Here is a 19,111-nt window from a genome sequence, read left to right as displayed (position 1 = left end):
ACTTGAGTCATAATAAACAAATTTCAAAGACTGTCAAATATAAAAGAATTTAACACTTTTTCTTGAGTGTGTATTTCAATTTAAAAAACTTTTAAAAATATGATTTAAAGATAATTCCAAATTATTAATTACTGTGAAAGTACTTTAATTCGTGGGTATCAATTTCCGTGGGTTGAGAAACATTTACATGTTCGTGGGGTTTTAAATTCGTGGATTTTTGTTTTAAAAAAAAAAAAATTTCAAAAGTTGAAGCCATTTCAAACGAAGGTTACAAATTGTCTGGATTGAAGGAAATTGCAAAGTAAACATTGACCCGTGTAAATCGTAGTGATCACACTAATTAACGCAAGATAGAGTGAGCAACTGTTACAGATTAAAGACCATCAAAGGTATTAATTAGGCCATAAACATGTTACCTAAAAAAACCAGTTACATAACAAATGCTATAAAAGTATCTGGAATTGTAAAATAATTCTTATCAAAAGCAAGCCCAGCATGAAATTATTATTTCCCATAAGCACGAGAAATATAATGATATAAAATGAACACTTTATTATAGCAGATCAATAGAGGAAATGTGACTTTTATCGATAAAAAATATTTTTTTATGAGAAATAAAAGATCAAAAGTTGTGCAGTTTAGGTTTTTAAAGATTACATATCCTGTCTGTTGTAATTCTTAATGCATTTGTCCTATGACTTCAATTATAGTATTTTCAGATTTGGCGATATTCAATATATTCTCTAGATCATTCATATCAGTAGTTAGACCAATTTTGGGATCTTTTCATGTCTTGATTTGGACGACGGTTGTTTAATTTGGTTGGACACTTAAAATCATGGATAAAGTCATCCACGAAAACCACGAAAATTAGTTCCCCACGAATAAAAGTACTTTCACAGTAAGATAGTTTGAAGTTTAAAACTATTATATCAGGTGTCAAGTATAACACACATTTAGCTGTTGCTATCATGTAAACGTCTAAATTAAAATGACGTTCTTTGTATTGAACTTCCATGCCCAGTCGAAGTGCTAGGTTATAAGAAAGTATAATACAATAATATCTCAGAAGTTATGATAATTGTCCACTGTACATTTATATATAATTCTGACTCCCAGTTGATCAGTCTGCTCTTTAATTTCTCACTGCAAGGAAATAGTTTTTGGTGAGGTCTGTGTTGCTCATCTTTAACAACATGTTTTGTAAACTATTGTATCTCTTTTGGTATTTTTTAGTTTTTTGTCGACTTATGAAGTTGATGGTCCCTTAGATATTTTTCACCTCTCTTTTCATGTAATTTTTTTCTTTGTCATGTAGTTGATACAAGTCATTGACACTAAGGTATTTGTTTTGAATTTCTTACAGATGATCATACTAGAGCTTTCATATATTTGACATTTAATTATTTGATATTTCTTAGTTGGATACAAAAAACTGGTATACTTAATGGATTTTAATCATTTGCTAACATTCAGAAAAAGAAGACAAGTTTTTTGATACTTTTTAATCATATAACAATTATAATCAATTCAAAACAACAACATATTGTAAATAGAAATATATTAAAATCTATGATAAATTTGGTTCATTATTAAAGTATATTATTTCATAACAATTAAATAGCTCTAAATATATAGTATAAAACAACATCAATACAAAATAACACAGATTGATTATACACACACACACTAATTGATAGTCCAATCATTTTGTCATGGTGGGACCTTCATATAGCTGACTATAGAGTCAAGGTTTTGCTCATTGTTAAAGGTCATACAGAGACATATAGTTGCTTACATGTACATGATATGGACTTGGTGGATAGTTGTCAACAAAGAATACATGTAATTTGTATGAATTAAAATAAATATAATGCAATGTAATATAGCCCAAATTTAGGCTAGATAACAAAGCTACTACATATATTATGGAGATGAACTTCTCTTGAAAAAAGGCATAATATAAAGGTGGGGGAAATAAACATTATTGACCATAAGTAGTTTTAATCTTTGTCTGTTGTTATGTTCAATAAAAATCCCAAAACAAATAACAATAAACATAAAAAATATCACAGCATATTAATTTGGTATATATAAAAAAACCTCATGAACAGTAAAAAAAGTTTAAGACTCTATTTTGATATATGATCTAATAATGAAATGTACAAATGGTCATGGCAGGTATAAATGTTTTGACCCATCTATTTGTCTGTCTCACTTCGCTGTCTTCTTGATTACACTTTTATATATATGGATAAAAATAAAAGAAAATTTTAAATAATAGGTTAATCCAATTTTTTTTTTTTAAATGATAATATGCTGCTGAGAAGAGTATGAATTGAGAAATCCAAAGAAAGTTGCAGAAAGGATAAAGTAATTTGTCTGCTGATCAAGATGTTTTTACCTATTGTTGTTATGTTTAATAAAAATAAAATTTCACATTCTCTTTTTAAGTACAGAGTTCAGCTTTATTTCTCTCAAACAAATTTAATACCTAATGCCCCCCTGAAATCTGCCTCTGATATAATACAATTAAACTTGAATATTGTCAGAGTATGAATATGACAAAAGAATAAAAGCAGGCATGTATTTCCCTGTCCTGGGTTGCACCTCCTCTGAGATCATGTGACAAAAAAGTAAAAAATTTACATACTACATGTATGGAGGTAATAACATGTTTTGTCAAATTACAATATTACTAATATATACAATGACTAGAAATAGTCTAGCAAACATACAGTATACATTACTATTCATGTTCTAGTAAGTTTTTTCTTAGTATTTCTTGTTCTTCTTCACTAAATCCAATGGATACTAAATAATCTTTTACTGAACCATACCTGAAATTGTTTAACTCAACAATAACAAAACTTGAAGGAGGTATCTAATATTCAGTATCATTAAAATATTTACATATACTATTTTATAATATTCAATATCTTCAAATAACTTTGAGTACACAAATACCTCTGAGATTTCAAACGGGATATGGTCATGCTTAGATATTTGGAAAGATCCAAGCCCATAAACATATTTTTAACCAAAAGTTTTGATTCCTAGGGTACGAAATTCCCTTTGTAAAAACAGCCACTTGAATTCTCCATGATAAGATTTCTTTCTCTAAAGTAAATTGATTAAGACAATGTTATATATTTTAAATTTCAATGTAATATTTAATGTCATATGATGACTTTCAATCAAATTGTCTACATTGTCATTGATGTAATAACATTTTTACATTGTTATTGCTGTAATTACATTTTTACATTGTAATTGGTGTAATAACATTGTTACACAAGTCAAGAAACTAATGTCATTGTGTCATCGTTATTCTACTGCATCATCAATCAATCTAATTAAAATTAAATCTCTAACTGGCTCATTTTTAATGCTTGGTCGCTGCGTCCCAGCATACAAGCATTAAAAAATGAGCGAGTGAGAGATTTAATTTTAATTAGATTGCATCATCAATTTGATGAAAACGAAACCAATTTAAAATTACAAAAAACAGAGACATATATATTCAAACTTACGTTTTATTTAAGTAATTTAACAACATTCTCATGTTCTCTGGGTTTGCATCACAGAATGATTTATCCCAGTAATATCTTTCTACAACCTCCTTAAATACTCGATCTCTGATTGGTAGAAGTCCTTCCTAAAGATTCAGAATGCAAAATTAAAGTAATAAAAGTATATCAATCAATTGAAATGATGAGGGGACAACGTTTTATGCACGATATGTAAACCCTTATTTTGTTACCAACAATTTCAGATAAATAGTTCTTCGCTGCATATATATATATTTCTTTGGATGATAAATGATGCCTTAATATTTTAAGGTGTGGTCAGATAATTTAAATATCGGGTACACGTCAAAATGCAAAATACTATTACTAATTTTGCATTCATCGACGTTGGGCTTTTATAAATACTATTTGAGAAATGTATGAAAGATTTATTGTAGTACAGTAGTTACTAAGTTAGTTTAAACATTTATTTATAGTGGATTGGGAAACAAGTTATTGCAACTTATATCAATCCCTAAAGTTCCATTTTCAGGTGCGAGTGCTACCTTAGCCTGCACTTTTTCGAAATCTACAAGGGTGTCTTTTTACGTGCAAACGATATGGATGGCTCTCTCTTTACACGGGTCAGCCATTTATCTTCCTCTTCCGATGAACTATCATTGTTCCTCAAGAAGTAGTTATCTCTGTGTTGGCCAAGATCGACTGAATTTCATAATTTTAATCTTCCTGAGTAAACATGTATCATTGCTTGAAATATTTTCCGCACAAGTTTCTTTTGCAAAATGCCAATTTTTACATCTTCATGTCGAGTCTGCTTGTTAATGAACCATGCACGTTTAATTACTAATATATAGTCCTAATGATGTACCTGTGATAGAGCATAATCTGTTATGATATTTTCTTCTGTTTCTCCTAACACAGATAAAACCATTGCTGACAAAATACCCGTTCTGTCTTTGCCATGCGCACAGTTGATCATCGCAGGCATGTTGTTTTTATCCGTTAAAAGTTTAAGTCCTGGAATATCGAAAAAACAACACCTCATTTTCAGTTTGAATGACATGATTATGAATTAAAAAAATATGTGAGGTGTTCATGCATCAATAAAACTGCAACAAACAACACCTAGTAAACCATGCGAGTTCGATCCCCTTGCCGTGCCAAATAAAAAATATATATTAATATATGCTGCTTCCCCACTTAACATGAAACTTTTAGAGCAAAATCACAGAGTCAAAATATTGTATTAGGTAAGCGGGTATATATGAAGCTGTCATGTCTTCGTGCAGATTGTTATCTTGAGAGAGACGGCACGATAAAATTTGACTCGTCGTGTTCAAATCAGAAAATTTAATCTCAATGATAATCAGCCTACAATATATCAGCAAAAGACAACGACCAACGTGGTTCACGATTTCAGTCAAGCATTTAAACATGTGGCAGTGACTATGTTTTTGTTCCAAAAACAGCACTCCCCTGTTAATTCGGCCCGATTAGTTTAATAACAAACGTATTTGGTTTCTGGTGGAGAGTTGATCATTGATAATCATACCATAGGCATACCACATATTCTTATTGCTATATTGAACTTCTGCATGTAATCTTTGTCACATTTGCTATAACATTTTGAACTTCTCCACAACTGAAGCAAAATTAGCTTCTTACTGACTCGAAAATAGTACATTGTCAGTGTTCCTTGGCACACAGTTCTAAGATTAACAGCTAACATGTTTAACCCCGCCACATTATTTATGTATGTGCCTGTCCCAAGTCAGGAGCCTGTAATTCAGTGGTTGTCTTTTGTTATGTGTTACATATTTTTTTTTTTTTTTTTTTTTTTACATAAATAAACGGCTGTTAGTTTTCTCTTTTGAATTGTTTTACATTGTCTAATCGGGGCCTTTTATAGCTGGCCATGCGGTATGGGCTTTGCTCATTGTTGAAGGCCGCACGGTGACCTATAGTTGTTAATGTCTGTGTCATTTTGGTCTTTTGTGGATAGTTGTCTCATTGGCAATCATACCACATCTTCTTTGTTATATAATGAAAAGTAAAATCACAAAAATACTGAACTCAGAGGAATATAATGAATATAATGTTATATAATGAATTGCATCCACGGGAAAAGTGCTTACAAGAATTCGTCACATTAGATCTGATACAAAAACAAAGTGAGTATGAACGTTCCCTAGGCAGGGACTTATATTACCCACTGCAGCAAACTCGAAAATGATAAATGGACCAATTAAAATCGAATTGTATTTGTTATGTCAGAAACGTTTATTGTGAGATACATGTACCTGTATCCAGAGTTGTTGACTTAGTACACCAACAGGACAACAATTTGCAGAATACTCACTATGCTGCAAAATGGGAGTATTTCAACATTGAAGCAAAATGGAGAACCTCTAAACCATAGTAAACCATCTTAAACTACATTTAACAAAGAAACGTCCCAAAGTCGTGTATGGTACTTATTCTCGTGTGACAACTTAGGTACCAATCGTGAAATATGATTTTTCTTGGGTGAATATATCTTCATATCTCCCTCAGACACGGGAAAAAAATGTATAATATCTCTATGGTTTAGCGTACATTGATTCCAAATACAAGTAAAATAGAAGAAGAAAAAACATTAGAAACTGGTCGTATAAGTAAATACTGATATGATGACGACGATGTCAGCGATGATGCTGAAACTGATGAGTGCCGACCATGATGGTGAAGATGACGATAATGATGACGACGATGGCGATAATTATTACGATGGCTACGATGATAATGGTGATAAACACGATGATTGATGACGATAATGATGACGATTACGACAACGATGATGATGATGATGATGATGACGACAGCAACAATGATGTTGACATGGACGACGACGATGATGATGACGATATTGAATGATGATGATGACGACGACGATGAGGAGGACGATGACGATATTTGTGTATTCCACGATATGCACATTACTTACCAGCACATATTCCTCCTTTGCTCATTTCAGCAATATCTAAATAAGAAGCTGCTATCCCTGCACGATTTATAACAGTTACTGCAAATAAACGCACGAAATTTTTAAAGCCCGTTCTAAATATGAAGTCAAATATTGCAATAAAAAGAGATATAAGTTGAATATACCACGGCGCTCTTTTGAATAATGTTGATGTGTATTCACTAGTAAAGAAATTTATAAGAAAATGTTTCTTTTCCAAAATTTCGGTTGCTGGTCCCGTTGCCTTTTTCTTCTTTTTTCCTTCAATGGCTTGGCAAATTACAGGTTCCTGTTGCTTGTAACAGTTGGATTTCGGTAGAACCACTTTGTATAGCTTATAATAGTTGTCGAGGACTTTGGATCCAGACGCTATTTCATAATCTTTATCCGATCTCAAATCAATAATGCATTTAATACCATGTTTCTTGAATTCTTCTAAGTCGAGAGGGTCCATAAGATCAGGCCTAGATGACCTGTAAATTGAGCCGTGTCTTCCATTTCCCTGTTTTGATTTACCGTGACATAGAACTCTCCAATTGTGAATACACACCCTATCTGAATTTGCAGACGCCATAATCAAATCCTAACGAAAAAGCTAGAGAACGCCCATAAAATGATAACTTACTTCCTTGGGCATATATATTATGATGAAAAAGTACGAGATCTTCGAACGTCAATAAACTGGTACGATTTGAGAGTTACCGAGTGAGTACCTTTGATTTGACCAGAAACCAGTAAATAACAGGTGCTTGTTTATTGAATTCCGCAATAACAAACATTGACTTTCTTGAACTTCAAGCGGGTGTCATGCCTTACCATGAGTAGTGTGGCGAACATTAGTGATTGTGAGTCTTCTGACTCGATGGAAGACATACAACTTAAACCTATTCAACCTAAACCTCAGCCCTCAAGAATCGTCAACACCGATGTCAGAAGAAATGTATCTGTCACACAGGGACATGAAATTCCAAGACAAATTTCTGAATTAAGCTTAACCAGGAATAATTATATGAATGAAAAGAATGTGGTATGTTAATACAGTTAAATATAAAACTACAGAAATGCTGTTAATACTCATATTTGAGAATTATTTTTATAAAGTACATTTTTCAACATTGAAAATGTAATATAGAAATCTGATAATTTGTCCCACATACCGTACTTAGAATAATGTCAGTTTTTTTTTATTGAATTTCATTTTTATGATATTTTTCATCACTTTTCTAGTAACAGAAAGCGTTGTTACATTGTGCTTTATAAAAAGAATTTCAATAATAATTGAATTTCCAATGGGTATTCTTAATTGAAATCATATATTTCATGAATTTATTGCATCTAAATACATGTATACAAAAAACATGTACCTGGAATATTAAGATTATAAAGTGTAAAAAAAAATTGTATTTTTCTGAGTTTAGTTAGACAATGTGATTGAACATTGAGTTAAAATAAGTTAAAGATGAAATTTTAATTATTGTCTCAGGTAAAAAAAAATAGTATTCATTTTTTTCAAACCCTATCTTCATGAGAGGATCCAGTAATTTTACAAATGGGGTTCAAACCATATGTCCCCATTCAGTGATCGTCATAAAAAGGATACATGTAGGTTCCAACCATTTTGCCAACCATCCATAGGTGGATCAGGGGGGCGGCCTGGGGGGTGGGGTGGGTTGGGGGGGGCCTGGGGGCCCAGGCCCCTCCTTTCGTGGGAAAAATTTGGTTGATTATATAGGGAATCACTGAAGCATGACTGGAGCGGGGCCCACTTAGGTCAGTCAGCAGGCCCCCCTTATGAAAGTCCTGGATCTGCCACTGCCATCCCAACCATCTGGGTATGCACCTGAGCTTTATCATATTGTCCTGGATTTTTATACTCAATACAGCTGAACATTGATTTTCATACACTTTTTTTTTCAGAATGTTCAAATGAACCATGACCATGGGGATAGGACGTTTCCCCCTGTGATTCCATTAAATGTTGGTGGCATTAAATACATAACTAGATTGTCAACATTGCGAAAATATGAAGATTCAATGCTGGCAGCTATGTTTAGCGGAAGACATATTGTTGACAAAGATGAATATGGGAATTATTTTCTAGATAGTAATGGACATATATTTGCTAATATTTTAGATTTCTTAAGAAATGGAACAATCCCACCTAATGAAGTTGCTGTAAGTGTTTTCAAAGATGCCAACTACTTTGGCTTACACGAACTAGTAGAGCAGTTACAATTTAAGCCTGACATTGCCACCATGCATGTTAAAGAAGCTCACAGACAACTCTTTCCAAATTATTTTGCTGTAAAACAAAATATTGTGAAAATAGCCATGGATCATGCTATTACTTCTAGAACGGGGGAGATAATAATTAATATGTTCAAAACTGAATTTGTGGCAAAAGCTCCAAACTTTAATCCAAAACATGGATGTGTTGCGGAACTAGCTCATATTAAAGTTGGACCTTGGGAGGGTGATACAGATGAAGAAATGTTCATAAGATGTCTAGAGAATGATTATTTAGAAGAAGGATTTAACTTAAAACCACATGAAACAAAAAGAAAATGTCGTTATTATCATGGACAAACATGTCCAAAATTTACATACAAACTGTCTTTTATATTTTGATTTATCGGTTAGTTCTGTTATTTATATACAAGTTTGTATGTTGATGATTCTTAGAGAAATTAATTGGGTTTAGCATGTTTAGATACATGTATAATGAAATAATTGAAATTGTCTCATAGAAATATTTTCCAGCGTCAGCTGACAATTTATATACATGTATATATATTTGACAATGTTTAAAGTTTAGATAATCATAATAATAAACTTTCTACAAAATGTTGTAGGCTATTAGGTTGTAAATTCAGTATAAAAAAATAATAAATTTTCTTTTAAAAATATCTATCTTCTTGATGATCATTAACGCTATTACATGATAACAGAGTCACAAGGCTGAGATTAGTGTGGCTCAGGTAAAACTAATTGTCAGATATTGCGTTACACTGAACGACCTCTCAGCGATAATCAGCAACTTGACAATTTAACCATCATTTATTATGAAAATGTAAAAATATACACACTGCAGGATCAAGTATCAAGGGACAGCGGCCAATTAAGACGCTGCAGGATTTACGAAAAATATTATGAAGGCGCTGCGGTCTTAAATCAATCCATTTTAAAGATTTCTTGCTTAATTCATGATCCACATCAACTTCATTTTATGACTTTTTAAAATTTTTATTAGCCCAATTTTATTCATCTCCCATGTCTCAAGGACCTTATTGTTATATATATCTGTTAATTTAGCCTGAAATCTCCTTTATTTCATATAATGACCTGGTCATTCAAGTTTAAAGGTCACTTACTGGTAATATTATATCAGATACAGCTGTATTTACTTGTTTATTGATTCATTGACCTTTGATTAATCTTAAATAATTTAGTAAATGAAATAAGCTGTATTAGGATGACCTTGGTTGAAATTAATGTACATGATTTTAATTCCTCTCAAAGTATTTAAATTTGTTTACTTGACAGCAATTGTAAACAAATACATGTAAAAGATTGTGTACAGTTCTCAGTGTCCAGAATATACATGTATTATATGTATTTGACACTGGAGGTAAAGTAGACTACAGTTGTATGGTCTTTGTTCTCTTGTTCCTTTAAATACAAATGTACGGAATATATTGGTTATTTGAAGTTGTGAAATGTTCTCTTCACTATTGATTATGATGCCAACATATTAAAAGAAATGTATAAAAAAAACTACTGCCAAATCACATTGTTAAAAACTCACATTTTCATTTTTTGCAATATTTTTTTTTTATAAAATTCTTGACATTTCGTGCATGCATGACATGTTTTATGTTTAAATACTATAATGGGAATCAGATAAATAGCATAACAATTAAGCATACACATACACACATTCATGAGGGTATTAATTGTAAGGTTTTCATTTCTGTAATCTCATATATTTGGTTGGTAATTTTTGTGTATTCTTTATTTGTTGCCCAATATTCTCTAGATCTTTCTTAAGATTTAAACACCAAATTATTCTCTTATCTTATTTTTATGCAGCACATTTACATGACTCTATTCTTTAAAAGCAGAAGTTATGTTAATTTTTTTAATACTCTATATTTTTACGCTTCTAGTCTATTCTGTTGGCCTAATCCAGACCCTTACTTTGAAAAAAGCATTTGATATGTTATTTGCAAAACAGAAATTATGCTATATATGGTCCGAGAACACAATTATTTCGTAGGGCATTTCTTTTAGAACATAAATGAAAATAAAAAAAATCCCACCTGCGCTTTCTCAAAGAAACTTTTACAGTGTGTTGTACTACTTTTGGGACATATTATATCAAAATTATAGAAAACTTCATCGTCTCTAACTCAAAATATGGACAATTTTATCTTTAGGGCGTCTTGAAATCTTTTGACAGCTTCCGAAGTACTATTTTTCAACCTTTTTCACCTGGAACAAATCACTACTTTCCTTTAAAATTCTGGACCCAAATTTTTTTACAGTGTAATTTCACCCCCCTACTTGCAATTTGAGGCATTAAATATGGAGAAATAAATTCGGAAGGGTTATAAAAATTAATGGCAAGTAACCCACTGTCAACACTAGGGACTATATTTGTGAACAACGAAAATCAAGGGACGACAATTGTGGTCTCGGACCATATATGGACACCTATAAAGTATATACATTTTTAAAACAGCAAAGTTGCAAATGTATGCATTAATGTATTTGATATAGTTTGATAACTTTAATTCCTAAGTGCTTGTTTTATTATGATTGATTGTACTTGTATTCTTCACATTGAAGAGTTTTGTATGCATGTTATACATACCTACATGTACTGGTATACATGTTTTTGATGTTACATTAACATGTACAAAGGATTAAAATTACTTTTGGCTCCTAACATGCCTAAGGTACATGCATTTCACGGATTTGTTTTTAAAATTGCATAAAATAAAACAAAGAGTAATTAGTTTTTGTGTCACAATACCCTCTAGCATACTGAAGTACATTTAGAAATTTAAAGACACAGATACATTTTTTAATTGGGTTTTCTCCAAGGTGTTATAATATAATTGTTATAGCCTTTTAAATCTTGTCATGTTTGTTTTATATATGTGAATTTTGGAGAGCTGTAGAAAGTTTTAACATTGAACTCCAGAGGTTAAACAATTTCACAATTGAATAATTCTCAATCTTATAACACCTGTATTGAAAGGTACTAGTGTTAGTATTGTATTTAAACAAACTGTCTGAATGTACTGCTGGGTTAAAAATATGCTGATGTACTATTGATGTTTTTTGGGCATTACCTTGATAGAAACTGTAACTGTTAAATTGTTAAAAATGCATTAATTGTTATAGACTAGTTCTTTTAAAATATGTCTTTCACATTTATTTTTGGTATGTTTCGTATTGAATACTATGTATTCATTATTTATAGTGGGGTACTAAATTTCTTGAATTTCGTGGATCAATTAAGGTTAACCAGAAAATCAAATGTACAACAAAATATAAATTTCCTATCCGAATGTAATATGCTACAATTTTCAAAACCAGAAATCCAAGTGTATAGAATACACATTGTCCTCAATCCATCAAAAATTTAGTACCAACAAAAGTAATTGAATCAACAGTTCTTTAATCTTCATAAACATGTTACATTGTACATGTACATTTTAAAGACAATTATTTTACCAATTATTTACTTTTATCGTTGATTTATATTATAGGACTACTTATATTATGGCAATTTTTATATATTAATTGTCCTATAATTTGTTATGGATTGTTGATCATTCCTTTGTATATTGTTGGTCAGGGTACATTTTGTGTATGATAATGTAGAAATCCATTTGAATTAGTTAGCTAATGTTAGGAAATCCATACTTATATAGCCAAAGTTCTCTACTCATTATGTAAGAATCTCAATTATCATGTGATTATGGTCATTTGGTTTTAATACTAGCTGTATTCAATAGTGGTCAGACAGCTGACCAGCATGACCAGTGTGACATTAGGGATAATTGGTAGCACAGCACTAATCATGCTAATAGCTAAAATAATGTTTCTATTATATAATCATCTTAAAATTCATGTTGGTTATTTCTTGATAAATCTTGATAAAGTGCATGTCAAACATTCATGAAGTTTACCTTTCTTTTTAAAAATACAAAAAATTAAACATTTTACAGTGGTAGATACAAAGGGGGGATTCCAGGGGTTGGAACCCCTTTTATTTTTGAAGATCGGTGCATTTCAATAAGGACATATATTTGGAATCCCTCCTTTCTCTAAAGACATGAAAGATGGACCTACCTTTCAAAAATGGCTAGATCCGCCACTGTTTTACCCGAGTCGCACAAAGGTTCTTACGATATGAAAATAACAAAACAAATATCAGTGATAATTTTTAGGTATATAATTCCAATATAAGGTTATATAACATTATTCAAAGAATACTTGATTTATATTTTCAGAAATCATTGTAAATAATTGACTTCTGAGAAATTAATTTTAAGGAAACATCCCAAGTTTATTACTGGCTTGACAAAATTAATGCTGAATTTTTAGGAATGTTACATGTTAAACTGTTTATGAACAATCATTTTAATTATAAAGCTTATGCTGGATTAAGTTGCTTTGGCTTTTATTTTATTCGTTTAATAATATAAGACATATCTGTGATGTTATGATTTAATATTGTCTTATTTTTAAATTTTGTGAAAACTTTGTATGTTTCTTGTTTTTGTTTGTTTGTTTTGAATTTCATATCAGGTTATTGTTAATAACAATACCATTCATGTTGAATTAAAAAGAAAAACTTAAAAAGTTCTTTGATTTTTTTTTTTGCAAATGTAATGTAAAGTTATGTTTTGTTCCCAACTTTCTAGTTGTGATTTGTATGTTTTGTTTAAATATATATTCAAATGAGCTCTTGCCGCAATATAGCTTTCTGTGCTTATGTAGCGTAAAGCAAACAACAATCAATCAATCATGATGTCTTGTCTATCCCTTCATCTGTCTGAAACTTAATAATACTCTGTGACCATTTTCCTAGAAGCTTCCTACTTAATTTGCACTTGGGACTTAAGACATTTTTGTATGCCTTTCAAACACCAGATGTATTATGGTATTTCTGTGTTCATCTTTCCAAACATCATAGAAAAGAAAAGTGTTTGCATTAGTACTAGTGGGCAATTTGGGATAGGGAGGGTACTTATTTGTGTTAACAGCTTTACAATTTTCAATCCAGATCACTGAACCTTCACAGGACTATAGAATGTCATATGTGGAAGATGGCACCTGCTACATGTATTATGGAATTGTTTTATTTAATGATATTTGTATGGAATATTGAATGTGGTGGAAGAAAGCTTCATTTAGATTTTGAGTTTTTGCAGGGTGGGACAAAGTCCAACACCATCTTATAGTTTGACGATGTCGGGTGGGTAGGCAGTTGGGGAAAAGGTGGTTATCTATTTGTGAAAACACCTTCTACAAATTTCAACTAAAAGGAAGACTGCACATATGTTGAAGACGGCACCTGTTATTATGGAACATTTATTTTTCAAAACTTGGTAAATGTAAAGAACTAATTTTTTGTCGAGCCTGCAACTTTTGTTGCAGAAAGCTCGACATAGGTATAGTGATCTGGCGGCGGCGGCGTTAGCTAACTTCTTAAAAGGTTTATATTTTAGAAGGTGAAAGACCTGGATGCTTCATACTTTGTATATAGATGCCTCATGTTACGAAGTTTCCGTCAGTCACATGTCCAATGTCCTTGACCTCATTTTCATGGTTCAGTGACCACTTGAAAAAAAAGTTCAGAATTTTTGTAATGTTGAATTCTCTCTTATTATAAGTAATAGGATTACTATATTTGGTATGTGCGTACCTTGCAAGGTCCTCATGCCCGTCAGACAGTTTTCACTTGACATCAACCTCATTTCATGGATCAGTAAACAAGGTTAAGTTTTGGTGGTCAAGTCCATATCTCAGATACTATAAGCAATAGGGCTAGTATATTTGGTGTATGGAAGGACTGGAAGGTGTACATGTCCAACTGGCAGGTGTCATCTGACCTTGACCTCGTTTTCATGGTTCAGTGGTTATAGTTAAATTTTTGTGTTTTGGTCTGTTTTTCTCATACTATATGCAATAGGTCTACTATATTTGTTGTATGGAATGATTGTAAGGTATACATGTCTAGCGGGCAGATGTCATCTGACATTGACCTCATTTTCATGGTTCAGTGGTTATAGTTAAGTTTTTGTGTTTTGGTCTAGTTTTCTCATACTTTATGCAATAGGTCTACTATATTTGTTGTATGGAATGATTGTAAGTTGTACATGTCTAGCGGGCAGATGTCATCTGACCTTGACCTCATTTTCATGGTTCAGTGGTCAAAGTTAAGTTTTTAAGTTTTGGTCTTTTTATCTAATATTATATGCCAAAGGTTAACTATATTTGGTGTATGGAAATATATTATGATCTATATGTCAGTCCCGCAGGTTTTATTTGACCATGACCTCAATTGCACGGTTCATTGCACAGAGTTAAGTTCTTGTGTTTTGGTCTATTTTGGTCTATTTTTCTTAAACTATAAGTAATTGGTCAACTATATTTGTTGTATGGAAGCATTGTTAGCTGTACATGTCTGCCTGGCATGGTTCATCTGACCTTGACCTCATTTTCATGGTTCATTGGTCTTTGTTTAGCTGTCTTGGTTAATGTTAAGTTGATGTAGCAGTTGTAATAAAGCTTTATACTTAGGACTATCAACATAATATCAATGATTAGTAAAGAAGGCGAGACATTTCAGTGTGTGCACTCTTGTTCAGAAAACTTATGAAAGAGGAGAAATTGGTGGCTTCGATTAAACACCTTATCATGATTTTTGATTGTCAAATCCATGGTTTGAACAACCAGTCCCCTGAAAACAAAACCTACTTAAGATCAAGATTCAGATTGAAGTTTGACCTTTTCAAGTCAGCCTTTTGACTCCATATAACCTGTCTTAATGACATCCTGACTATAATTAGATAAAAGAAGATGTGGTATGAGTGCCAATGAGACAACTCTCCATCGAAGTAACAATTTATAACCAGATGCTCCGCAGGGCGTAGCTTTATACGACCGCAGAGGTTGAACCCTGAACGGTTAGGGCAAGTATGGACACAACATTCAAGCTGGATTCAGCTCTAAATTTGGATTGTGATTAAATAGTTGACACAGCATAGGTTTCTGACACAGAATGAATGTGTTCTAATGAACTAAAAATTTTTGTTTCTCTTAGAGCAATTCACTATGCTGTTGAATATTAATCCTCTCAAAAAAATGTTTGAAGAAATTTTCTTTTTTATTTATGAAATTTCAAATGAGAAAAATTGAACCCAATTTTTTTAATCACATCCCCCTTTCCCTTATTCCAAAACTAATCTCAATTAAAATTTCTAATGGAGTTTGCAACAATAACTACTCATTTAAATACATCATAAAATATTAAGATGTAAAAAAAACTGCTTGTTATCACTGAATGGTAAAGATTATTTAAATTTATCAGTTGGTAGTAAAAAGTGAATATACATTGTATATTGTATATAACAAAGATTTAAGTTGATTCTGGACAAAGAAAGATAACTCCAATTAAAAAAAAATCTTGCTATTGCACAATATTTTGCAATTAGATATTTCTTGCTTACTATTCTGGACAAAGAAAGATAACTCTAATTAATTTTTTTTTTTGATATTTCACAATATTGTGCAATTAGATATTTCTTGCCATTGCGCAATACTGTGCAATTGAAAAGACTTGCTATTGCACAATACTTAATATAATAATTTTAGATCCTGATTTGGACCAACTTGAAAACTGGGCCCATAATAAAAAATCTAAGTACATTTTTGAATTCAGCATATCAAAGAACTTCAAGATTTCAATTTTTGTTAAAATCAGACTAAGTTTAATTTTGGACCCTTTGGACTTTAGTGTAGACCAATTTGAAAACAGGACCAAAAATGAAGAATCTACATACACAGTTAGATTTGGAATATCAAAGAACCCCATTTATTCAATTTTTGATGAAATCAAACAAAGTTTAATTTTGGACCCCGATTTGGACCAACTTGAAAACTGGGCCAATAATCAAGAATCTAAGTACATTTTTAGATTCAGCATATCAAAGAACCTAACTGATTCATTTTTTGTCAAAATCAAACTAAGTTTAATTTTGGACCCTTTGGACCTTAATGTAGACCAATTTGAAAACGGGACCAAAAGTTAAGAATCTACATACACAGTCATGACAGTTAGATTCAGCATATCAAAGAACCCCAATTATTCAATTTTGATGAAATCAAACAAAAGTTTAATTTTGGACCCTTTGGGCCCCTTATTATGTTGGGACCAAAACTCCCAAAATCAAACCCAACCTTTCTTTTATGGTCATAAACCTTGTGTTTAAATTTCATAGATTTCTATTTACTTATACTAACGTTATGGTGCGAAAACCAAGAAAAATGCTTATTTGGGTCCCTTTTTGGCCCCTAATTCCTAAACTGTTGGGACCTAAACTCCCAAAATCAATACCAACCTTCCTTTTGTAGTCATTAACATTGTGTTTAAATTTCATTGATTTCTATTTACTTAAACTAATGTTATTGTGCGAAAACCAAGAATAATGCTTATTTGGGCCCTTTTTTGGCCCCTAATTCCTAAACTGTTGAGACCAAAACTCCCAAAATCAATCCCAACCGTTCTTTTGTGGTCATAAACCTTGTGTCAAAATTTCATAGATTTCTATTAACTTAAACTAAAGTTATAGTGCGAAAACCAAGAAAATGCTTATTTGGGCCCTTTTTGGCCCCTAATTCCTAAAATGTTGGGACCAAAACTCCCAAAATCAATACCAACCTTCCTTTTGTGGTCATAAACCTTGTGTTAAAATTTCATAGATTTCCATTCACTTTTACTAAAGTTAGAGTGCGAAAACTAAAAGTATTCGGACGCCGGACGACGACGACGACGACGACGACGACGACGACGACGACGACGACGACGACGACGACGACGCCAACGTGATAGCAATATACGACGAAAATTTTTTCAAAATTTGCGGTCGTATAAAAAGTAAACCATTATAGGTCAAGGTACCGCCTTCAAACTGAGCCTTGGCTCACACCGAACAGCAAGCTATAAAGGGCCCCAAAAAGTTACTAGTGTAAACTCATCCAAACGGGGAAGCCAACGGTCTAATCTATATAAAACAAATCTATACTATACAAATATGAACAAAGGAGGACATGATAGTAGAATTATTTGTTCCTATTTTAGGATCATTTACTAGAGAATATTTTGAAGAAGAAATGAAATTGTCACAATTCATTACATATATACGGTTGGATAGTCAACTTGGATTACAGTCAAATTTTGAAAGAATAACTTTTCAAAACAAATTGACTAGAAGCAATTTAGATGAATATTGAGGATGACTGATCACTTGAATATCGGGATCATTTGATCTCATTGACAAGTCCAGTTTTGACTGGACCAGTGATTTCAGAGGAGAATACTAAAATATAAACAAGAGTGCACACGCTGAAATGTCTCGCCTTCTATACTAACCATTGATATTATGTTGATAGTCCTAAGTATAAATTAAGCTAAGCTTTATTACAACTGTCACATAAACTTAACATTAACCAAGATAACTAAACAAAGACCAATGAACCTTGAAAATGAGGTCAAGGTCAGATGAACCATGCCACGCAGACAAGTACAGCTAACAATGCTTCTATACAACATATATAGTTGACCCATTACTGATAGTTTAAGTAAAATAGACCAAAACACAAAAACTTAACACTGTGCATGAACCGTGAAAATGAGGTCACGGTCAAATAAAACCTGCGCGACTGACATAAAGATCATAAAATATTTTTACACCAAATATAGTTGACCTATGGTATATGGTATTAGATAAAAAGACCAAAACTCAAAAACTTAACTTTGACCACTGAACCATGAAAATGAGGTCAAGGTCACATGACATCTGCCCGCTAGACATGTATAGCTTACAATCATTCCATACAACAAATATAGTAGACCTATTGCATATAGTATGAGAAAAACAGACCAAAACACAAAAATTTAACTATAACCACTGAACCATGAAAATGAGGTCAAGGTCAGATGACACCTGTCAGTTGGACATGTACACCTTACAGTCCTTCCATAGACTGAATATGCTAGCCCTATTGCTTATAGTATCTGAGATATGGACTTGACCACCAAAACTTAACCTTGTTCACTGATCCATGAACTGTCTGACAGACATGAGGACCTTGCAAGGTACGCACATATCAAATATAGTTATCCTATTACTTATAATAAGAGAGAATTCAACATTACAAAAAATTTGAACTTTTTTTTCAAGTAGTCACTGAACCATGAAAATGAGGTCAAGGTTATTGGACATGTGACTGACGGAAACTTTGTAACATGAAGCATCTATATACAAAGTATGAAGCATCC

The 19,111-nt window shown here is 32.1% G+C and overlaps 2 protein-coding genes across 2 annotated transcripts; one reads left to right on the top strand and one right to left on the bottom strand.

Annotated features, from left to right (window-relative positions):
- Positions 1 to 1,486: 1,486 nt before the first annotated feature.
- On the bottom strand, positions 1,487 to 7,111 carry LOC139528397 (uncharacterized). The gene is made up of 4 exons (XM_071324373.1): positions 6,514 to 7,111; positions 4,399 to 4,547; positions 3,534 to 3,658; positions 1,487 to 2,840 (listed from the first exon to the last, which is right to left on the bottom strand). Exons 1-4 carry the CDS (start codon positions 7,103 to 7,105, stop codon positions 2,750 to 2,752), a joined length of 957 nt encoding a protein of 318 aa, XP_071180474.1. The 5' UTR covers positions 7,106 to 7,111; the 3' UTR covers positions 1,487 to 2,749.
- Positions 7,112 to 7,253: 142 nt separating this feature from the next.
- Positions 7,254 to 13,406, top strand: LOC139528396 (BTB/POZ domain-containing protein KCTD7-like). The gene is made up of 2 exons (XM_071324372.1): positions 7,254 to 7,558; positions 8,449 to 13,406. The coding sequence occupies exons 1-2, from the start codon at positions 7,349 to 7,351 to the stop codon at positions 9,157 to 9,159; spliced, it is 921 nt and encodes a 306-aa protein (XP_071180473.1). The 5' UTR covers positions 7,254 to 7,348; the 3' UTR covers positions 9,160 to 13,406.
- Positions 13,407 to 19,111: the final 5,705 nt, after the last annotated feature.

The sequence above is a fragment of the Mytilus edulis genome, chromosome 6 (genome assembly GCF_963676685.1).
Source record: "Mytilus edulis chromosome 6, xbMytEdul2.2, whole genome shotgun sequence".
Lineage (NCBI taxonomy): Eukaryota > Metazoa > Mollusca > Bivalvia > Mytilida > Mytilidae > Mytilus > Mytilus edulis.
Note: the sequence above shows the minus strand (reverse complement) of the source record. Positions and strands in the feature narration are given on the sequence as shown.